This window comes from Cricetulus griseus, chromosome 2, assembly GCF_003668045.3.
Source record: "Cricetulus griseus strain 17A/GY chromosome 2, alternate assembly CriGri-PICRH-1.0, whole genome shotgun sequence".
NCBI lineage: Eukaryota > Metazoa > Chordata > Mammalia > Rodentia > Cricetidae > Cricetulus > Cricetulus griseus.
The window spans coordinates 323407469-323432238 of NC_048595.1; the positions used below are offsets into that span (position 1 = coordinate 323407469).

The 24770-nt window shown below is 38.7% G+C and overlaps 1 protein-coding gene across 2 annotated transcripts in view; it reads right to left on the bottom strand.

Moving 5' to 3' along the window:
* Nucleotides 1-372: 372 nt before the first annotated feature.
* The window catches only part of Rnf180 (ring finger protein 180), a 135830-nt gene continuing 111432 nt past the window's right edge, over nt 373-24770 (bottom strand). For both annotated transcript variants that reach the window (XM_035439137.1, XM_035439136.1), the window contains one exon: nt 373-572. In XM_035439137.1, coding sequence (XP_035295028.1) covers nt 373-572 — 200 coding nt within the window. The remainder of the gene's footprint in view (nt 573-24770) is intronic.

Below are 24770 nucleotides of genomic sequence, written 5' to 3' on the forward strand. Positions count from 1 at the left end.
TAATAATGATGCTATTCTTTCAGATTATTCATTTCATATTTTTACTATTTTTAAATGGAGGTAAAACCTCAGTCTTTACAATCATAGTAAGTATAAAAATGATACTGTAAAATTAGAACCCCAAGTCCTAAAGTAAAATCTATGGAATTAATAGTGCACTGTTCCTAATGGCTGGTAGATCAGCTCTCGAATAAAGTTGAGGTTGTTACATGAAAGACATTAGTAAAGAAATCTGTTATCCTCAGAATTTCGATGAACACTAACAATTTTTATGATGCAACATTATAAAAACTAAAAAGCACACTCTCAAAATGTTTAAGCCATTGCTGTTTGTATTTAAGATTGTTCAATTATAGTGGAGTATGATGATTCCTAAAACGGAAAGAAAAAATAGCAAAGAAAGCAGAAAACAATGAATCCAATGACCCAGTTCACTGAATAAATATAGATGATCACCATATCCATGTCAAACCACCATCCGCGGCTGTCATCCTCGAAGTGCAGGTAGTCCATCCTGTGTGCACCATGGGGGAACTGCCTCCGTGTCACTGGAGCTGCATGCCTGTGGAATCCTAGAAATACAGGAGTCAAATTACTTTATAGCTCACTGAAATCAGACACATGGTTATAAAGGAAGTTGTATTTTCATCACAGTGCCTTGAACAAAGCTGAGCTTGGCTTCACTGAATGGTGTATTATGTGTCTAACAGCTGTCTTTTAAATAAGAAACTGTGAGAAGTTCTGGTTTGGGTTATAAGGGGCAGTGCAGACATACCTGGCTCAGTGACTTGGATCACGTTTTCAATGACTTTGGGTCTGAGACTTCTCATCAGCATCACCTGACATGACTTGTGAAGATTTACCCCTACACATTTTCCTAAATTTAAGCCCTAGTCATCACAACTCCAACTAGAACTAACCACTCAGTGACCTGGAAACACTAACTGACCTTTTCATCTTTCACCTTGACAATTTTATTCAGTGCAGTTAACTGAGCAAAGTTCTACAAGAATATTTTTCTTGTTTTAGTCCTGAATGAGTTGGACAGACATAATCGTACTCCTACAAAGAAAATTAGCTTTAATTTTTGTGTTCTTCAAAGCATGGGCCTACTTAGGGGACTGGCTAGTGGAGAAAAGCGAATCTCAGAAGCATGATCCCTTGTTACACTTCTGAGAAACACTGCATCTCCATCTCATGGAACTCCGGGGGTATTTACTAGGCAAGTATCTGTAGCCTGAGAATAACTTGGTCAACAGAAATGTGCTTTTGTTGGTTGGCCCATGGGATGGCTAACTTTGGTTGGCAACTTGACATACCTAGGAAGAGGGAGCTTCAATTGAGAAACTGCCTATATCAACTGGTCTGTGGTCATCACTGTGAGCTATTCTCTTAATTGATAATTGACATAGACAGGTCCAACCCATTGTGGGTGGTGTCACTTCTGGGCAGGTGCATCTAAGCTCTATAAGAAGGGTAGCCGAGCAAGCCGGACGGAGAAAGCCAATAGACAGCAGTGGTCCACGATCTCTGCTTCAGTTCTAGCCTTCAGGTTCCTGATTTGAGTTCCTATCTTGGCTTTCCTTGGTGATGGACTGTAAGTGTAAGCCAAATAAGCCTTTTCCTTCCTCAGGTTGCTTTTGGTTATAGGGCTTACCACAGCAACAAAGAAGCAAACTCAAACAGCTAATATGTAATATCTAAGGCTTATAAAAACATTTAAAAAGATGTATAACTTCACTATTAATTACTGCACACTTTATTTTTGCTTATTAGTATGAGAGCAATAAAATATGATATTTATTTAAACAAGGAAAAATTTCTGGCACTTGCTAGTAGTGACTGGTGATAAGGTCAGATGAGGCTCCAGTTCAGAGCAAATTCTGCTTCATCATTGGTAGCAACTGAGTGATGTGAAGTGGCCTGCTCCAGATTTGGCTGCTAATTCAGACAGTAAGGGTGAATTCACCTGGCTCTCAGCATGGCTATTTAAAGCCAAACCTCTTCAGTCAGGAACAGTTCAAGCTTGCTGTTAAATTATATATTACATCTATTTGTATTATGTAGGCTGAAAACATGAAGGAAAAGTCAAAGGGTAAATAGGGTATGTTTTAGAATAAGATGCAGAGCTACCTCTCAGGTAGGTTTTAGATAATTTGTAATTGTCTTTATCTGACCTCCTATCATTTCATTTGATATTTGAATTAATAACTTTTGTAAATTACAAGGAGCTTAATTAGGATGATCTGTCAGGTTTGTTTGTATCCTTAGTATTCAATGCCCCTGCCCCTTACAGACTCTGCTTAAGTTCCTTTATGCTACATGTTTAGCTGATATAATCTGATTGAGCATACTGCAACATGTGACAAAAGGAACCAAGTAATGAAGCCAGCCTTTCTGGGCTGTCAAACTTCTGGGTTTTCCTTACCTAACATCACATACCATGGGCAGATGCAGGTGTAAGGCCTCATTAAACATATTACTAACACGTGTTTTTTCCCTACCAGCAGCTGCTAGCTCCTAGGAGAGGGAGGCTCAGTCTGAAGTGTGGTGATTTAGTAGGTCATTCACACTACAGGAGGAGGCCTGGTCCACAGAATTATTTGGGCAAATGAATGGGCCTGGATAGGCTACAAATGAAAACAAAAACGAGTAGTTGAGTGATTAGGGATGTGGGCGTGGATCTAGGAGGAGCTGGAGGTGACTATAATCAAACTACATTGCGTAGAGTTCTCAATGAATTAAACTTTTAAGACATTTTTACAATTTATTCTTTGTGTCTTTCATATCATGCATCCTGTTCCACCCATCCTTGTATCCTTCTTCTGCCCCTGCAAACCCCACCCCCCCATAAAACAAAATAAAATTTAAGGAAAAAAAGGAAGGGAAAACCTCATCATTGAGGCTGTAGTTTGACACAGTGAATCACACAGTAAACCTCTTTATCCATACATGTTTACATGCAGGTGTTTATCGAAAAGAATCATGGATTTGGTTCAAGGCCCATGGTCTCTACTGCACTGTACACAGTGGGCCCTCACTGGGATTATTCCTGTACATCCCATTTCTGACCTGTGTCATGAAGATCCTGTAGCCCTGGGTCTACAGGACTGCCTCCACCCCCAACTTGTGCTCCAACAGATTACAGTTGGGGTGGGCCAACACTTAACCCTGGTTCTGGGTCTGGGTAAGTTGCAGGGTTGGTCAGTCTACCAGCTCTCTCTCCTGTCTTCACCACCAGGTTAAGTTGTCCAGCATTGCCTTGGCTAGTTTATCCCTTGCAGCGATGAGCAAGGGATGCAGTTAGTTCTCACACTTTTACATCTTCAAGGACGGTTCTCCACACCTACACCCTCAGGGCCACCTCTACTGTGTTGCCCAGTAGAAGTGTAGGGGTCACTCTCCTGAGTGCTGCAGTTGACAAGGGGCAAGGACAGCTCTCCTGTTCTTCTGACCTCAAGGCCAGCTCTCCCACCTGAGGCAATTGGTGGGAGGGGGTGTTTGTCTCTCCCCAACCCATGACAGGTAGTAATGGGAACATCTTTCCCACTTGCCCCAGGCATTGATGGGGGGGGGGCTGTGTGAGCCATCATTTGACAGGTAAGTCATGGGGACAGCTCTCCCTTGCTCACAACTTTGGGACTGGCTCACCCACGTCCCTGTGTACTGGGTCAACTCTACATGTGCCCAGTCAAGGTGCAGGTCCTGTTCTGAGTGCTGCAGCTGGTCGAGGGTAAAGGGAGGAGAGCATCCTTCTCTCATTCATACTACCACCTGCTTTCCCATTGTCACATCCTTAGGGCAGGACCAGTTCTCTCTAGTGTTGCATCCATTGAGGGGCAGGACCAACTCTGTACAGCCCTATCCTCTCAGTCTTTCGTGGTATCAAAGACATTGGACATCAACACAGATCATGGCTGCATCGGGGCCATGAATCTAGGCATGGGTCCTGTAGCAGCCCAGGCCCAGAAAAGTCACCCACCTAAGCCTGCTCTTCACCGCTTTCACTTCTTCAGATATACCTCTGCCCACAAGAAATGAACCATTCTGTCTGTCCCTCTCTCTCCTATAACACATTTTTCCCCTCCTCACTATAACTGTGCCCAATCTACTCATGTTTTCTACCTGTGCATGGGTCTCTTTGCCCTGCTCAGTCTGTCATGGCACTGGGCAGGCATATGCTTCTTCCTAAAATACTATTTTTAATGTATTCTTTCTTTTACTTAGATAAGCACAAAGGTGTTATCTTTCTGTTCAGATTAGCTGAACTACTGTGCACTCAGCCTGTGGGCTTTCCCCATGTCTATACTGGGGGTCAGGTAAGAGTCTGTCAATCTCAGCAGCTTTCTGTCTTCAAAACTGAAGTCGTCACAGTCTTAGGAGAGAGGAAGTAGGGACAGTTTTCTCACACTTAAATATTATTCAAATGCGTCAAGAGAAACAATCTCAAAGTAGTTTTCATGCCTTTCAAAGGCTTCTTCACCCATGCAGGCTAGAGCTAAGGAGACACTGTTATTAGAAATTACTGTTAGTATTAAAAACATGGCTTTTCATCATCCAAAAGAATGATGTATAGGCTGGGATTGTTCAGAATCCAAGTAGATGGGTCAAAAATAAAGTTCATGGGTCAAATAACCAATAATAATAACATATTGCATGAGGGATATTCATGCCAGAAAACAAGAGAGTTGATACAGAATAGGAAATGATGTTTAGTGAGTAACTGTCCACATGCTGGACTCTCAGAGAGCCTCAGTTTACTCTTGTACTGTGATGATGTATTCTACCCTACCAGTGTCACCATGTACCTATGTACCTATATCCTGTATTGGTGAAAGATAACAAAAGGAGGCAGTGAGGGAGATACAATTCATGACACCAGACTGAATAAAACAAATTTTTATATGTGAAATAGTGATCATTGGCTGGCTAATTTCATTTTCTTTGAATGTTTTTGTAGGCAGGAGGAGAGTGGATAGGAATTTACAAATCAAACTTTGAATTTCTAATGATGAAAACTGCATGGAATAATGGCAGTTTCTAAATCTAAGTTTACCTAAAAACCACTACACAGAGAGTTATTTGGTAGGAAGAAGTAAACTATGACACGATGTTAGAAAACTGTTGGGACCCAGGCCCCACGGGGTCTCTGGGAGTTGTTTTCCAGTATAACCACAGGTAGCTCCCGTTTTCCTGGCCTTGCCCACTAACATCAATATCCTGTTATGGACCTTTTTTGTTTTGAAACATTATGCCTTGCTCCCATCCCCTTCTTGCTTCATTGGTCATGGACAGGGTTTGTGGTTTCCCTGTTTATGATAGGGCGTGGGATGTGTTCTGCTAGCAGGTGGTGTTTTCCCATCTCCTCTTGTATATAAACTGCTGGCTGCAATAAACCAATGGCATTTGCTTCTACCGAGTTGTGTCGAGTTGTGTCCTTCTTAATCTGCAGACTCTTTCTTGCCTGATCTGGTTCTTCAGTCACTGGCGTTGGCACCAGTGACAGAAAACATCAGAATACAAATGTCAGTGTTTCATGCAGACTCCACTAGAACATGATGGCCATGCAAATACAAATCCCATGTCTAGCAGGAGGATGAAATGAATTAACAGACACAAAGCATAGGGCTGGCCCACAGAGAACACAGAGTAAAATTTATATTTGCTTTATTTTATCAGAGGAGAAACCTGCATTGCCTTTTATACATCATTTTTTTTTCTCAAATAATCAGCAAGCTCAATATTCTTAGCTCAAATGGCTTCTATTTCCTTTGGACTCATTGAAATTTTTGAAGTCACTGGCTGACCTTAATAGATTGTCAGACCATCACATGGTAAAACTAATTTATTATATCTCATGGGGAGTATATGAACTATAATTTAGCAAAGATCTAAAGATATTTTGACATGGTGCCTGTCATAAAGAAATTCAGTCTTGAACACTGTCAGTTTCTTAAAAATTACTATCCTCATAGGAGATATGCTTGATTTATTTAATCAGTAAATTAAATTAATTTAAATTTAACTTAACCTTAGTTTCTTAATATCAAGATGAATCAAATAATAAGGCTAAAGATATCATCTGATAGGGTTTGGCTTCTGAAGGCCACTACCCACTACTGTAGTAGCTGAGTCTCTTCTCATCCACAGGAGCCATGCTTTGCCCCCATATAAACCGCATCATCTGGGAGTCGATGTACCTAAGAGTATGATGATGACAACACACATACTTTAATATCTGTAATCCTGTTGTTCTAGAAGTGGATCCGGATTGGTGTCAATGGAATGAGAAGATTCTGAACTTGAGGTTCAGCTCTCCCACCTGCCCCAGGCATTGATGGGGGGCTGTGTGAGCCATCATTTGACAGTACTTTGTGAGATACATGTTGAGAATTACTTGGTCCTGCTGCATGGTTTAAGCTAGGATCCAATGCATTGTGTATTTCAAGCATGCTGTAGAAAAGTGTAAACACGATAGAGACATGCATTCTGGAGGGCTTTAGCCATCTATTCTAGCAGGGGAGGGTGAGAAACTGTATCATAGAGAAAACTGTACTCCTCAAGGAACTTTAAAATCTCTATTAATACCAGTATTTGACATCTACCAACTCAGAATGACTTCTCTGTGTCTGTTAGTATGTCTACATAGCCCCCCCCACTCCCTGCTTATTCTGCTAATGAGATGAACTCAACTAGATTTTTTTGATTTTTCTAATATGGAATATATTTTAAAGTATTTAACATTAGTATATATTATAAATGAGTTTCATTGTGACATTTTCATACACTGTTCTTATCAATCTTCTCACTTCACTCTCTGCCCTATGCTCTAGGTTTCCTTTTGGTGGTTCCCTTCCTTCTGCCAACACCCCTCTCTGTGTTAATGTTACACATATTCACCTTTTCACTTTCTCAGTTAAGATGTCCTCTTAATGTCTATAATATTTTTTCATGTATGTGTGTGTGTGTGAGTGCATGTTTGCATGTGTGTGGACACGTGTGCAGGTGGCTATGTGAGTAACTGTGGAAGACCGAGGTAGATGTTGAGCATCTTCCCTGTTTATTCTCTGTTTCATTACTGAGTCAAGGTCTCCCCTGAGCAAGGCAGGATGCTTAGACTTCGGCTATTCTGCTTGCACCTAGCATCCTGTCTCCTCCTCCGAAGCACCATGTATACAGCTGGGTGCTAGGGATCAGAATTCTGATTCTTACACTTGGGTGTCAAGTGCTTTATCTACTAAGGCATCTCCCCTGCTTACAACTTTTTTACTCCTCTCATGGTACATTTTCTTGTTTTTACTCAGATCCTGCATATATAAAAATGAAAACACAGGACAATCATATGAAAGAAAACATGGTATTTTTGTCTTTCTGTGCCTGGCTTAATTTACTTAACAATAATCTCTAACTCCCAATGTTAAATAACTTTTTAAAATCTGCCAAGGCAATAGATTCCCCCTCCATTTTTTAAAATCACATCTTTTTATACAGTGTAAATACCACATGAATGTACTGACTTTTGTTTACTGGCTCACATTGTTACTATTTCATATGGCATTTTCATCATGTTAAAGAGGTGATGGACCTGCTGATACTGTTTTTTTTCTGTTTTTGCCTGGCTAGTATATCATGACTTTATTGCCTTCATAAAATATGTTTGCTGTTAGGTGAGATTTCTCCATTCATCTTTGTGGGTCAACATATTTTGAAAGCAGAGATATTGTCTGCATTCTGGACTATCTTCTCTTCAAGGATATTTGTATAGTAAATAGTTGTGGAAGATAAAGTGTTCCCAATGGGGCAGAGTGATGCCCTGAACAGCTTTGGAACATAGTACACTTAGTGCTTGATGGGGAATGCCCTGTATGCTGTGAATATATGTTTCTCTTATTGGTTGATGAATGAATGTTGATTGGCCAGTAGTCAGGCAGGAAGTATAGGTGGGATTACCAAACTAGGAGAATTCTGGGAAAAGAAAGGTAAAGAGGAGTCACCAGAGAGATGTCATGTAGCTACTGGGGAGGTAGGATGCCTGGGCATTCTCCGGTAAGATAATGCCATGTGGAAATATATAGATCAACAGTTATGGATTAATAATTAAGTGAGATCTAGCCAATAAGAAGCCCGAGTCATCGGTCAAACTTTATAATTAATATAAGCCTCCAAGTGTTTATTTGGAAACAAATAGCTGTAGGACCAGGTGGGACAGAAACCCTCATCTAAAAGTTCTTGTTATAAAAGATAGTTTCCTAAGCTCAGTATTGGTCCATGTTTCTCATCCCATGACATGTGTGGACAATGTCTGCTCCTATGTGTATATCCTATGGGCAAGCGGTGCAGGCTGCTCTGCTGGGTCCTAATGATCAGGGTGATTTGCAGCAGATAGGCTTGCAGTACAGGGAAAGGTGTTTTGGAGTTCAAATGAATTCTAATGAAAAATAATGAACTAACCTATTCAAGGGACAGGTGAATAAAATGGAAATGGAATATGACTGGTTTTATTTTATTAGACAAACAACCTCTTAATGAGATTAATTGCTGTGAAATCAGGGAGCAAGAATGACATTTAAAAACATTCCTAAATTGCTATTGGGTTTAGAAGGAGTATAAACACTATTATAATTCCAGAAGTCAAAGTCACTGTTTCTTCTAAAACTCTATTTTGTAAAAAGAATTTTACTTCTGAATGATGACTCTCATACCTTACATAACAAGGCTGTGACCTTTTCCCCTAGAAAATATGGTTCAATTTCATCTCTTCCATCAAGGACTGCAGAAAGCTCGACGACTCAAAGCTCCTTTTGAGGCATTTCTGCAGTCTCAGCAGCTATAGTCTGTTCTTGGTGACTTTCTGTACAGTGTACTTGCTGTGTGAATGGGTGGGGGCTGCCCATGAGACATATTTCAGAGAACAGGGAAGCGATTAGCACATCACTGGAACAGGTCCCAAATCATGTCTTTCAAATGTATTTTCAGCAGAGATTGAATCTTTCCATGAACCAACTGAAAATACATTTTGTAGTTCTCATGAAAAATATTCTTTACAGATCTCTGAAACTAGTACTCAGAAGGAGACATGTCCTCTTTTTCATATGTGATGGGCCAGGCGAAAGGGTAAAGCACTGTGTTTCACTGTTTTGCATGCTTAATATTATGTAACACTTTTTCGTGTGTGGAAAGTTGACTGATATAAGTAGGTCTTAGTGGAGGTGGAGTGTGATATTTATAGTCACAAATAGGTATAGACTTGCCTGGTTAATATACTTGAAAAGTTAGTGCAAATGAATTTTAAATGCCATCTTCATCTTCAGTGTCTTTAGGCCCCCAGAGTTAAATGTATTAACTCTGCAAATGTTGGCCTTTTTTATTGAAGAAGTTAAATGTTACTACTTATCACTCTAAAAAAGCTAAAATATTTTTGACATTATCAGTTACCAGGTTGAATTATGCATTAAAATATTTTTTATCTATAACCAAGTAAGAAATAGTATCCCAAAGTTTAAAAAAATGCAGTCTTGCCATTCACCATTTTTAACAGAACAGTTCAGTCAGTGATGTTAATTAGATGCACAAGACTGTGTAACTATTACCACAGTATTCTACCCTCCACATAATCCCTTCAACAAAAACAAAGTCAATAAAGCAGTAGCTCCCTTCCCCCTCCCAGACTCTGTTAATCTCTAATCTACATTCCATTTCTATGTATTTGCCTATTTCAGGTGTATCAGTAGGATCATAAGAAATTTACGCCTTAATTGTATGGTGTGTCCATACTGTGGTGTGTGCTATCAAGGATTTTATTTCTTTTTATCTGTTCTATGTACACACAACATTTTGTTTATCCATTAACATGCAGATGGATACTTGGCTTGTTCCTACTACTTGGCTATTGGGGATGATGGAATAATGACCACTGGTATACAGCTATCTTGTTTTAGTTTTTGCTTTGAATTCTTTTGGCTATATATACCCAGAAGTAGAATTGCAGAGCCATATGATAATACTATATTCAGCCTTTTGAGGATCCTCCAAACTGTTCTCATGGTGGGTTGCATCATTTTATATTTTACTATCAAGTTACAAGAATTTCAAGTCTTCCTTCCCAATATTTGTTATTTTCTGTTATTATTGATGCTACCCCATCCTAGCTTGACCAAATCATCTTATAATGTTGGATTCCATAATAATTCCATAATAATAAATGATGTTGAGAAGCTTTCAATATACATCTTAGCCACTTGCATAGCTCTATTTGGAGAAATGTCTATTCAAATCCTTGACCCATTTCAAAAGCTGATTTTCTTACCTTCTTGTTACTGTGTTATATCTCTTTATACATTATGGATATTAACTGCTAGGAGGTATGCAAATATTTTCTCTTACATTGCTTAATTATTTTCTTGATAAATGTGCTTTGCACAGAATTTTAATTGTGACAACGTTCAATTTATTTATTTTATCTTTTGTTGCCTTGTTTGTTTGGTATATATCTAAAGGACCTATTGATCTTAAAGATTTAGCTTTATGCTTTATTTGTAGAAAATTATGTTGTTTAGGACTTGTACTTGGGCCATTCTTCCATTTAAAGTTCACTTTTAATTTGTTTAATGGGCACACGGTAATTTGTTCATGCTTATCGGGGATTGGTCATAACTCAAACACAATGCATCACTGACTTTTCATGCAGTATGATGTAGGTGATCACTGTATTCTTTTGCATTATTTGATGAAAAAGTTATTCTTCCTTAAATGGACTTACTCAGCAGCCAGTCAAAACTAACTGTCCACAGATATATGCTGTGTTTGGGATGCTTGAACCTATTGGTGTATTTATCTTTACTAATGACAATACTATACTATTTCAATTACTATTCCTCTGTAGTAAGTTCTGAAATTACTTAACGTTATATTTATTTACTTAAAGTTTATCTATCTATCTATCTATCTATCTATCTATCTATCTATCTATCTATCTATCTATCTATCTTCTATTTATTTTGGGTGTGCATGCTTGCACACATGACCCCTAGCACTCCTGTGGAAGTCAGAGGACAACTTATAGGGATTGGTTCTCTCCTTCCACCATCTGGGTCCAGGGAACTGAACTTGTAATTGAGGTCATCAGGCTTGGCATCATGAACCTTTGTCCCTGAACCATCTCACTAGCTTAAGATATTTTCCTCTTAATTTATTCATGGTTCCTTAAAATTTGGTAAAAGTTTGTGAATTCACCGGGCGGTGGTGGTGCATGCTTTTAATCCCAGCACTGGGGAGGCAGAGGCAGGCATATCTCTGTGAGTTCGAGACCAGTCTGGTCTACAAGAGTTAGTTCTAGGACAGCCTCCAAAGCCACAGAGAAACCCTGTCTCGGGGGGAAAAAAAAAGGAGTTTGTGAATTCATCTTTCAGTTTTTAAAAAAGGAGCTGTTAATATTCTGATACACACTGCACTAAAACTGTGACTAGCTTCCAGTAGTATTTATATCTTACAAACGTTAAAATTTTTTACCCATTTACCTGAGTTTTTTTTCATTAATTTGTATTTTTTGCCATCTTGCAATTTTCAGACAATTTTATTATTTTATTTACTATTATATTCAGCATCTAAAAGACTTTTTAAATAATCTTTTTGGATTGTTCACAGCTGGTAGTACAACAAACTAACACCAAACTTGTAATCCTCCTACCTCCTTGATTCCTGAGTGCTGAGATTACAGGTTTGTGCTATAATACTCAGCTACAACTGTTTTTCAGATAGTATTTGATCTTGCTAAATTTGTTTGTTCACTTTTGCAAGTTGTGACTTTCTACATACATTTGTTATGCCATCTGTAGATGGTATAGATGTAGGTAGAGAACTTTTTTTTTCTGTTCTGGAATCTACTGTTTCTTTTTCTTAGTGTCTTTCCATTGAGATCAAAGCAGACATTTTCATGATTCATTCTTTTAAAAAACATCAAGAAATAATCTGTGGCAGGGCCATGGCTTTACCTTTTAACACTTTTATGTTATACCATAAACAAATGTGGATCAATGTATTTTAGTATTTTCTTTAGTTTTGTAGTAATATATTTCTTGTCCCACTAAGTCATATAACATGATATTATGCCTATATTTCTACCCAATCTAGGTTTCTATTATTCATATAAATTTTGCCTCAGTTAGGCAAACCATAATCTATTGTATTTTGTTCTCTGGAGTAAGCATGATGAATGCCAGAAGTATATTTTTTTCTATTAAAAAATAAAGCAAGTGGATATTATTAAAACATTTAGTGTAGTGGTTCTCAACCTGTGAGTCATTACCCCTTTGAGGGTCAAATAACCCTTTCAAGTTATTTTCATTTCAATTCGTAACAGTAGCAAAATTACAGTTATAAGGTAGTTATTAAGTAGCAACAAAAATGATTTTATGGTTGGGGGTCACCACGACATGAAGAACTGTATTAAAGGGTTGCAGCATTAGGAAAGTTGAGAACCACTGAATTAGTGAGATTAGTATTAACTAGGTGATTGCTTTCTAGGATTTGGATAAAGAACCCCAACATTTCTTGTATTTGTTTTACTTAATGTTATTAAATATACTGCTTGTGTATTCCTATTTATTTGTTCTTTTCCTCTTTGTTAATAGTATTAGGTATTGAACTTAGGGCCTTCACACACTAGACAGACACTCTGTCATTCAGCTACATTCTCAACTCAAAAGGTTTCAATGTAATCATTTCATATTCAAATTTGAGGACCTTTTCCCACACAGTAAAATATATTGCTTTTCTTCACTAAGAAACAGAAATCGATTTCTTACTTCTTACTTTCATTAACACTGAATACAGAATAAAGTAGATCTTACTGATTTGTCCTTTTATAAGTACTTAATTATATGTTAAACTTTTAAGTTTATTGGTGAAATTATGACAGGAGGTTTAGCCTAAGATCTCAACTCAAATTTCACTTAATTTGTGCCATATTATGAATTAGTTCATCAGGAAATACTTCAAAGGGTCTCACGTTCCACAAAATGTTCTGGGTCATAATCTTCAATAAGTTATTTAGCCATCAGTAAGTCTCCATCTTACAGATTAAAAATCAAGAGAGGTCTTTGGCTTGCGTCTGACTAGCTCTTCATGTGTTACTTATAAACTATAGATTTCAGATGAGCCAAATCTACAAGAAAGATACTAATATTGTGACAGCTCATGCAGAAATATGCAAAACACTGCTCTTTGGGAAGATAATTATTACTTATTTTTCAAATCATTATGTTTAGTGTGTGTGTGTGTGTGTGTGTGTGTGTGTGTGTAGTGTATGTATGTATGTGTGTGTGTTTATGGGGGAAGATAATTAGATAATTATTTTTCAAATAATTATATTTATCCCATCTATATATCTACCTATCTATCTACCTCCCTACCTATCCACACATGTGTCATATTTGAAATTCCTTGTGACATTTAGAGAATGAGCAATTTTACTTCATGTTCTAACCTATCTGCAGCCTTAGTCACTCCCAAAGGTGTTGGTACAAATGTCTGGGACTACCCAGTGGCATTTCCATTTGGTTGGATGTGTCAGTGTTCAGCAGTGCTGCGACCTTAGCAGAACTGGTGAGCAGTGATGAATAAACAGACATCAGGAAACACTAGGTGAATAAATGAGCAGAAAATGGCTGATGGGAGGTTAAATTATAATTAAAGCTTATTATTGGACAAACCCATCTTAGAGATCATGGCTTATATAAGGCGTCATCAAAAGCAGTGAGATTCATTTCAAATCAAAACAATTTATGTAATTCTACATATACAGAATATTAGAATGGTTGGTAATTCATCCCAAGAATTACCACATAACAAATAGCTTTATAATCTATATAAGTTATAAATAAAAATGAATATATTTTCTATTTTTTTTTACGTATGCAGTGGTCTTCTTATACTAGTTAAGTATTGTGAATTCCACACTAACAGGAACTATTCAGAAAAGTCAGACTCTGCTAATTCAATGACAACTCGATTTATGACACATTTCACTTGTTTGAGAGATTGCTTTTCTTTTCAGAGTTTGGGTAAAAGCACTATTGCCTTGTTACATCTTCTTTCCAAAGCTCATAGAGTTCTTGACACAGTCAGTGCTCACTTGACAGCTGTATTATCAACTGAAGTTTAAAAGCCTCATATAGAGCTTCCAGTTTTTTGTATGTATAATTTTCTTTTAAAGTGAATTTACTTACCTACTCTCTTTTGATGTGTGTGAATAACTAGGACATACCATATAAAGAATGTGGGCTAAAATAACTCAAAAAGCATAATAGCTATTCCAGAATGGAGTCAAGATTTCAAGTTATTTCAATTCTTTTTGGAATATTTTGATAAATTAGTCTTTTATTTAAATCAGAAAATGAATAAAAGAAAACCAGTTTTAATGGAATCTATCAATATTTTCTTTGGTCAGGAAATAATATGTTTAACAGTAGGGTTGAGGATGAAATGGTACATACATAAAGTAACTATTTTCAAATTATAACATAAAACTTATCATTTACCCATAACTTTGCATTCTGCTCAGTCTACCTCTAAAATATTTCAGCAAAACAGAAATGCAGAATATATATATACATAACCAGTAACAGTACTGTAGCTTTTATATTACCCAAACAGTCATTTTCACCAAGTTGTGCTGTTTATTACTTTTAATGAAATTGTTATTAAAGTACAACCTTAGAAAACTTAAAGCATAATGTACAGTATGCTAATATTTGCTAATAAAAACCATTTTATTTCCAGCACATCTGCAAAGATGTTCTGCACCTAACATTTTATTTTTGAGTGCATAAAACTGTAAGCTGTTAACACAAGCTTGATATAGGGTAAGGTGAAGAGTTTGAATTTTAAAGTGTTTAGCTGTTTGCAGGTTGTTTCAATGAGAAATTACACTATGAAATTTAAAATGTTTTCATACTACCCTGGAGAATGTAATAAGCTCACACTACTATAGGTGTTGAAATTTGTGAGTATACCACTCCTTTAGAATTCGTCTGCTATAGCCAGAAGCCAAGGTCATTGGCACTGCAGAATCAAAGGGAACAGCTGTAGAGCTGAGGGTAAATCATGTTAGCAACTCCTTAGCTGCACCATGGTCCAATATGTGCAAACATCTTTAGGTGTATACATTTCTCACAGCTTCAAAGCAAAGAAGTTGAGACTTCCCTTTCCTTGAGACACTTGCTACTTTTCTTTGGGGCCCCTTTTTCTTCTGTGATTACCTTAGCAGCCATTTATTAACATACTTTGCTTTTTACTGTGGATTTTAAAAGTGTAACGTTTTGTACAGAAGACAGCATGTCACACACCTTCCTCCCTATCATCTGGCTCTTAAGTAGATCGCTCTTGCCCCTTTTCTGCTATCTTCTGACGTGTCATGGTAGATGCTGGGCTGCTGGGCCTAAATACAAGGCCTGCCATCCTTCTGTCAAGATGGTGGGCTGGTAGATCATGGAACAGTTGGATCGAAGCTGGGGGAGGACTTTCAGTGGTAGAGCCACTGGTGAGTCTCCTATGCCCTGGGGGGAGGCTCCATGTCCCATGGTTATATGGATATCGCTAGTTAAAGTCAGTGGGTCACAGACAAGCAGAAAGTGGGAGAGGGATGTGTTGACAGGGTGAGAGGATGTGGAGTCAAAGCAATCAGAATGCATTACATGCATACATGTATGATACAGTCAAAGACTATGTCTAGTAAAAATGCAAAAACTTCAAAACTTAAAAATACACAACAAGAAAAAATAAAAAGTAAAGTTCCAGCCTAGACACAATATTGCAGATAGTAATAATCAATGTATGAACTTTTCTCCCAGTGTGGTGTTTTCAGTATATGCACTGAATTGTAATTTGGGAAATTATTTATAAACTCCTCAAATTTGTAGTGCAGTTTTCTAACCAAACAAAATGGAAAAGTGTTGTGTAGTATAAAGTACCACTACAGTGTGCCTCTATAGCAATACAGAGTTAGCAACATTTCCATGTAAGATCAGTCACTGTTGACCTCTTTATAAAACACATCACATTCCTGCTGATGAATTTCCTTCTTCATAATAACTCATGTTACCACCTGGCAGTTGGAGGATTAAAAAAAAGATCCTTCAAGGTACTTTTCCATTCTGACTCCATGATTCTATTCTGTAGTACAGTCCCAAGTCCTGCAAGCTTGTAGAATAGTGTGTACCCACTCTGACACACTGCCTGACCACTGGAATCACTCAGGGAGCTTGAAACAACACTGATTTGGGGACTTTTTCTGGCTAGTTTTTTTCTCAGCTCGACACAAGCTAGAGTCATCTGAGAGGAAACCTCAACCAAGAAAATGCCTTCATAAGATGGCTGGTGAGTAACCCTCTGGTTCATTTTCTTGATGAATGATTGATGGGAAAAGGCTCCGCTTGTTCTGCCCTTAGGCAGGTGCTCTGGATGGCATTAGAAAGCAGGCTGAGCAAGCCATGTAAGCAGGCCAATAAGCAGCACCCCTCTGTGGCCTTTGTATCAGTTCCTGTCTTCAAGTTCCTTCCCTGTTGGAGTTTTTCCCCTGACTTCCTCTATGGGGATGGACTGTTACCTGGAAGTAAAATAAACAATTTCCTCCCCAAACAACAGCAACAGAAATCCAAGGAAGATGAGGTTCATCTCCAAAGATTTTAAGTTAATTGGTCTGAGATATACCTAAGGCACTAGGATTCATTTAAAGTCTAAGTATGAAAGAACAGAAATATAATCAGTTATTTTTTTTCTTCAACAAGAAAACAATGGAACAAGCTTTAGCTCTTCAGTTCTTTCATGTGAAAAATAACTAAAAGTCAGTGCCTGGGGAAATAGGTCAGTTGTTAAGTTGCTTCATAAGCTTGCAAACCCGAGTTTGGGCTCCATGTAGAGCTGGTTATGGTGCTGTATCCCTACAACCCAGGAGGCAGAGACAAGTGTATACCCGAGGGCTGGCTGGCCGGTCAACCCAGCATGACAGGTAGCCCAGGTTCAGGCCCTGGTGAGACCCTGTCTCAAAAGGACAAGAAGGATGGTGCTGACGTTGGCCTCCACATGTGTACATACATGTGCACACACATGGGACCCTGTATAAACACATACACACAAAAATTAGTTTCAAATAAAGGTAGTTAAAGATTCTGGAATTCTCCAAGATGAGATTAAAAGTTCTATTTCATATTAATAGTCTTATTCTGCGGCTGTTTTGTTTGGGGAAGCCCAGTTTCTGAATTTCTGGCTTAGGAACATGAATGCTGATGATTTTGTATCCTGGGAGTGTTTTTTATTTTTTAAATCTATGCCATTAAGCTAAATGTTGACTCTATTGATTGAAATGAAGCCAATGTTTTACTTTTCCTAAGGAATAAATGATTGCAAACTGATTTCTTAGCTGATTATTTTATGCCATTTGAAAACTATTTTAACTACACAAATATAATCATACCCTACCAGAAAATATTAGTAAAAATTCTCATAGAATTTTATTTGTTCTCAATTTTATAACCCATATACACACACATCTAAATGTATCAAAAATGATCACTCATGAACTGGCTTTTGAAAATAACATGAGTGGTATATCAAATAATAGCTCAAACTTTCACTTTGAAAGAGGACAGCAAATTGTTAATAATGTATTCTTTTCTTATTTTTTGTATGTGTCTCAAGAGGTCTCAGGAGTGTTCTGGGTTGAAAGTGACCCAGGCTTTAAAAAGCAATTCCAATCTTCAAGTCATTAATTAAATTGTGAGTATATTTCCCACTAATAAATAATGTAAGAAATTAACAGCCCACATATTTTCCATCTATCTATGATAAATACATTTCAATTTACTTGATTTAGCAGTTATCTCCTGATTGCTTTACTTTCCCTTTATTAGAAATGCTCAGGTTATCTTCATGCTTTGTGATATAAGAATGCATGGAGGCTAAGGAACACCCTCTTGAAGGCAGTTACCTTCCCTAATGGGGAGGGTGTCCTTGGGACCAAGGAGCTGATATGTATGTATTACTAGAGAAAAGACAAAATAGATACTGGCCATATAGGGAGAGTTCTGCAATGCCTGCAGTATACCAGACAGCACCTTCCCACAGACCATTGTCAAGTGTGCCCCCAGAGATGGACTGTGTGACATGCCTGATGGCAAAATTCAATGCTTTGCTACCTTGAAAATGAGACAGATAAGCTCAGCTAATTCTTTATGAAGAAACATCTTGATGTTCCTAGGCTCCTATATACTATACCTTACATTTCCTATATTCAAGAATTGCTGGTAACCCAGTCAGACACGAGCATTGCTTTTAAGCAAAGACAATCAGTAACAGGCTGACAGATGCAAGATTTGTTGTAAATGAAAAGAAAGAGGATTCTTGTTTCCTCTGTAGTCTACATCTTAGATTCTACATCCAAAGTAAGAGTACAACTAGGCCCCCACACCAGACTCCCAGCCCTCTTAATCTATCCAGTTTCATGGATAAAGCTGACTCAGGCCCACACACATCCTAATCCTCATAATTCATCCAGCTTCATGGATAGAGCTGACTCAGAAGGATGGAAGGGTTAAGTCACTGAAATACATGACAGCAGAAAGGTGGAGAATAGCAGGTTGGCTTCAGAAAGACTTATTTAGATTCAGAGAGGGCACACAAGGGCATCTTCTGCGGTGTAAGAAACAGGAATACGAAAGGCAATGCTACTCCATGGCAGACTATGAACAGAGCCCCAAGCCATAATTCCATTGATGGCTAAACTTCAGCCTTTCAGATTAGCTATTCCTCTACCTGGGCAAAAGACCTACATGTGTGTGTGTGTGTGTGTGTGTGTGTGTGTGTGTGTGTGTGTGTGTGTGTGTGTGTGTGTGTGTGTGTGTGTGTGTGTGTGTGTGTGTGTGTGTGTGTTGTGTGTGTGTGTGTGTGTGTGTGTGTGTGTGTGTGTGTTGTGTGTGTGTGTGTGTGTGTGTGTGTGAGAGAGAGAGAGAGAGAGAGAGAGAGAGAGAGAGAATGATATATGTGTGTGTACACAATTTCCTTTTTCTGTTTTCCCACAGTCAATATTTTTGTACCTTCTTATTTAAATAGTCGGGTAAACAGCATCCTAGTCAGCTCTTGTAATTTGAATGCTCATATGTGCTGTTCCTGATCTTCATCCCTTTTGTCATTGTTTTCCAATGGATTAATCAACTCGGGTTCTCCATATTAGTAGTGTTTTTAGTGAATTTTACACTTTGAACAGCTTCAGATTCACAAAAAGTTACAAGATAGTACAGAGATCACATCTAGTCCATACTCAGCTTTCCTTATTAGTAATATTTCATAGTAGGGCACTATAAGACACAATTAATGAACCTCTATTAGCATGTTATTGTTATAGTGTACAGCCTAGTGTTTGTTGGTATAGACTTATGTGCTTTTATCGAAGATGGTGCATTACATTTAATCAGTGTGTGTCCTTAGCTCTGGAGGACTGTTACAGTTCCTCAGACTTCCCCTCTAGTTCTGAGGACTGGTCAGATATTGTGTACAATGCCTTTTACCCAAGACTGGCGTGAGTGACTAGAGTTGCAGGTTTTGGAGAGGACATATAAACTTGAGCCTCTACTTGCTTATCTTCATTTTTCTTTGTGTAGTTACTCTAGGCAATACATATGCAAATTTGAATCACAATGGTGTATGGTGAGTACTTTCACCATGCCCCAGACAATGTGAGATCATTACAGCAGTTTAACTTCACTTATTGCCTTTGCTCTAACTATTATATATTTGGTTTCCAGTGTTTAAACTCAGTGGATGTTACTGTTGCTGAATTTAAAGAGGGAACATTTGCCCATTCTTAAGCTTCCTGCCTTCTCCCTCCTGCTGAAGTGCCTCCCTTCCAGCTGAGATGATTCCCATTGCTCTAAAGAACACCCTGCAGGTGAGTGCAGGCCTACTGACTGCTTGAGAAGGTGTTTATCTTGGACAGTCAACAGGTTGTTTCTTCTTCTTCTTCTTCTTCTTCTTCTTCTTCTTCTTCTTCTTCTTCTTCTTCTTCTTCTTCTTCTTCTTCTCCTTCTCTCTTCTTCCTCCTCCTCCTCCTCTCCCTCCTCCTCCTCTCCCTCCTCCTCCTCTCCCTTCTCCTCCTCGCATAGCACATTAATGATGTCATTCAGTGTTCTCTGGAACTTGGTTTCTGTTTAGAGGTCAGCCACCTTTCCCACTTTTTGCCACTGTTTTCCCTGAATGCTTTTGAGACCTCTTGCCTTTGTGTTTCAGCAGACTGACCATGCCTTCTCTGGGCATAGCTTCATTATGTCTTGGTGAGAGTTATCCACATATGTTAATGCCTTTTATTGAGTTTGGAAAAAATCTGACAGTTTGTCTCATTTCTGTCTCATCTCTTCAGGGACTCTCTGCATCAGCCACACCCCATGGTCTATCCATTCTGTTGCTCAAACTCTCTAATGCATTTTCCATAAACTTAAAATATATAAAACAACTTAAAAATAAATAAAAACATTATGCACCAAAGCTAACCAGAATTAATACATTCTAGATACAAACGCATCATAATCCTGGAATACCTGTTTTACAAATTTTTATAGTCTCTATTATATAGTTTTTAAAAGATTATTTTTATTTCATGTATATGAGTGTTTTCCTGCATGTGTGTGCATGTGTTTGTGTGTGTGTGTGTGTGTGTGTGTGTGTGTGAGAGTGTGTGTTCATCATGTGCATGTAGTTCTTGAAGAGGTCATTGTCCCTGGAACCAGGGCTATAAAGTGTTGTGAGCTGCCATGTGGGTACTGAGAACTAAACCAGGATCCTCTCACTAGCAGGGCTGCTTTGGGTGGGGAAGGCCAGCAGTGCTTTGGTTGAACCTCGGCACCTGTCAATTTGGCTTCCTTCTTTTTTTGATCACTTTCCATAATGTGTCCTAGAAGCCACTTCCGTTTATATAAAGTTCTTAGTTTGCTCACAATACACATTTGTGCTATCTGCAAAAATCTTGCCCTTGGCCTGTTTGTTGACAGCATTGCCAATGACATGCTGAATTCTAGGCAAAATTTGTGGGGCCTTCCTTTTAACTGTGCCCATTGTCTTCATGTCTCCAATATCACCATACAGCTTTGTGTTTTCCAAAAGACCCGGAGAACAGTTTGGATACCTTTCCCTTCTCCCTTTGTGTTTATTATTTTGGCAAACTGCCAGAAGATGGCAGAAGGAAGGGTTATTTTTCCAGTAGTTATCTTAAAGTGCTGGTTGGTTAAATTCCAACAACTATGTAATCTAGGAATCTTTTTTTTTCTGTTTTGTGCTTTCTTGTTTACTAGTTATTTTCTTTCAACTCTTTTCATGTTTTACTTATTGTAATAGGAACACCATGATGATTGAAATTAATATTATTTTTTTCCAGAGGGGATTGTCCCTTTCTTTTGTCAGGCAGATGCAATGAAAGGGCTCAAAATTCTGGTTCAGTAATTAATAAGCAAAGTTGTGTTTGACCTTAGGATGCTTCATTTCTCAGTCATCACCTAACTTCAAGTACACCATAGGCATGTCCTTCACTGTATTTCCTGCCATCATTCTAATGCACTCTACAATTCCTTGTGGGACTGTAGGGAATCTTCAGTTCTGTTCTATTCCATGGTTTTGTATATTTGGTTTTTGTGTCCTGATCTCTTCCTGAGCACAGTTTCCAGGTTGTTGCAGTGACAGCTTAGGGGCCTTATGCTCCCTTGATTTGAAAATCAGGCTTTGGAGAGGTGAAGTGTCTACTTTTCCATCCTGCACAAGTTTGCAACATGTAGATGCTTTAGGGAGGACCCATGATGCGTATTTGTGGCAGGTCCCTCACTACAGGATGGTTGGATCCCTGAACAGTCAAACTGGAAGTCACTTTGCCTTTTGAGCAGGTTTCTAGAGCTGGGCTGGCTCTCAGCAGCTGCTTTGTGAGGAAACGGGCTCTACAACTGGTTTCCAATCAGAGGTGTAAGTCCAAACAGTTATCAAAACCCCTGCTGATTTCTCTCACTGCTAGAGAGTTCTCAACTTGTAGCAAGAATGATCTTCAGGTAATTCCTAGACTCGGAAAATATACCCTGTGAGGCATGCAACCAGCAATATTAGCTTTTGTGGTATGGGGCGGTATCCTCAATGTACAGAATTATCACTCATCTTCCCTTTATGAACTCCACAGCTTTCTGATGTTTTTATTTATGAAAATTAATTCTAGCATTTATCATTTACCCAGAATTGGCACCAAGGAGGATGGCTTGCCATCCCTATCATATCCTACTTAAAAAAGAAGTTTCTGACTATTTAGTCAGGGGAAGAATAGAGGAGAGCAAGAAAAGAGATACCATAATAGAGGGAGCCATTATAGGTTTGAAGAGAAATCTGGCACTAGGGAAATGTCCAGAGATCTACAAGTTTGACCCCAACTAACAATCTAAGCAATAGTTGAGAGTCTACCTTAAATGCTCTTCCCTGATAATGAGATTGATGACTACCTTATACGCCATCCTTGAGCCTTCATCCAGTAGCTGATGGAAGCAGAAGCAGACAACCACAGCTAAACACTGAGTTGAAGGGAGGAGTGATGAGCAAAGGGGTCAAGACCAGGCTGGAGAAACCCACAGAAACAGCTGACCTGAACAAGGGGGCGCTCATGGACCCCAGACTGATAGCTGGGAAACCAGAAGAGGACTGATCCAGACTCCCAGAATGAGGAGGTCAGTTTGGAGGTCTGGGCAATGTATGGGGCCACTGGTAGTGGATCAGTATTTATCCCTAGTACACAAATGGACTTTGGAAGCCCTCTCCACATAGGGGGACACTCTCTCAGTCTAGACACACGGGGGAGGGTCTAGGCCCTGCTCCAAATGACAGACTTTGAAGATTCCCTCACCCTCCCTAGGGTGCAGAAAGGGGTTGGGATAGGGAGTTGGGGGGGGAAGGGGAGGAGGGAGGGAAGTGGGACTGACATGTAAAAGAAGCTTGTTTCTAATTTAAAATTAGTCTAATTACAATTATAAAAATGAAAAAGAAGTTTCTGTGAGACCAAAACAGGAACAATACACCTTGAAGATTATGGTTTCTGTTTGCAGTTAAGACAATTAAGAATAAGCTTCTGTTTGTCCTGTATTAAGTCTTGCAAGTTAAGATTTGCATTTGTAATTAATAATAAGCTTCTGTTTCTTACATCTGATGTAAACTGTACAACATGGTTTTCAACCTACACTAAGTCCTTCTCTTTGTTCCTTCCCTTTCATTGTATTTTTCTAACAGTGTCTCACAGCCAACTCACATGCCCCTGTGACACTTTATCTCTCCTCTAAAAGGGACCTCAAGAGGCTATTAGGGGCTGCTCTCTCCAATCCTGACTTAGGGTGCTGACTGGCCAGTCCTGGCTGCACTCTAATATGCACCTTGCTTTAATTGGATGGCCATGGATTTGGTCTCTCTCCTCATGATCCTCAGGTTTAACAGTTCCTGCTGCTGTTGATGTCAGGAGCAGAAAGTCCAGCTTCTGCCCTGCTCCTACCTGGGGTTGGCATGATAAACTCCTTCATGTTCTTTCTAGCTTTCCTTCATCAAAGTTTCAATAATCTACTTATAGGTATCACATACATTTGAGCATTTCATGTGCTCTCTATTCTACATGGAACTTAGGGAAGGCACTGATATTAGTACATAGCATTACATGTATGAACTGTGGTCCAAGGTCAATACCAACTTTTTCTACCAGAATTTGTTTTCTGTGCTATTTTCAGAGGTCCTATGGTCAAAGGGGAGATTTTTGAATGTGTCTGTACACACACACACACACACACACACACACACACACACACACACACACAGGCAGCCATTTCCTATCAATATATAACTTGATAGGTAACCAAGTAAATTCTATGAATGTAAAATGGTGGAAGGGTAGACTCTGTGAGTGTCTGTTCTGTGTATTCCCTGCCAGTGAGTGTATGGGGTGAGGACAATAAAGAGAAAGGGAAGAGGGAAAACAAGGAGACAAGGTTCAAGAGACTGAAATCCTGTTGGGCATTTTTAAGATAGTTACGAAGAGATATTTGGATGACACGTACAATTTATATTAAAATGATTGTCTCTCATAAACTCAAGAGAGAAGCACACAGTTTTTTAATATTGAGTTCACTGCCTAGTTGAACAATTTAGCCTTATACACAGATCATGCATCCAATGGCCTAATACCAGAATTAGCAAGAACTCTGAAAAGAAACAGAAGTAAACCTGGATAAACTAGAGCTAGAAATTTACACATCTTATCAGGTATACATCATGCTAATCACTCTCCATTTCCAGGCACCATATGGGCAGTTAGTTTATCAGCCTCACATTGGTATCGTTTTTTTTTTTTTTTTTTTTTTTTTGCCTGTCTTGCATCTTTGAAATTGGTAACCAGGCTCTTGAAATCATTGGGGAAGAGCTGAAGGAACATGGTGTTTTCTGTGGGACTAAAGACCCCTAGGCTATTGTATGAGTCTGTATATAGAAGAACAGTTACATAGGAGAGCATTACACTAAGACAGACTTGAGCCAAAGAATGGGAAGAAGATTTCAATTCAATTCAGAGTTTCGTCTGTAGAACTGTTAAAGTGGAGCAGCTTCCTCTGAAAGGTGCTGACCTCCCTGTCACTCATGTGACAAGCAGAGTCTAGATGTCTGTCTCCCAGGGTGACTGCCGAGGCTGTACATGCATCGACTGTGAAGCTACTTCATCCATCCTCTCT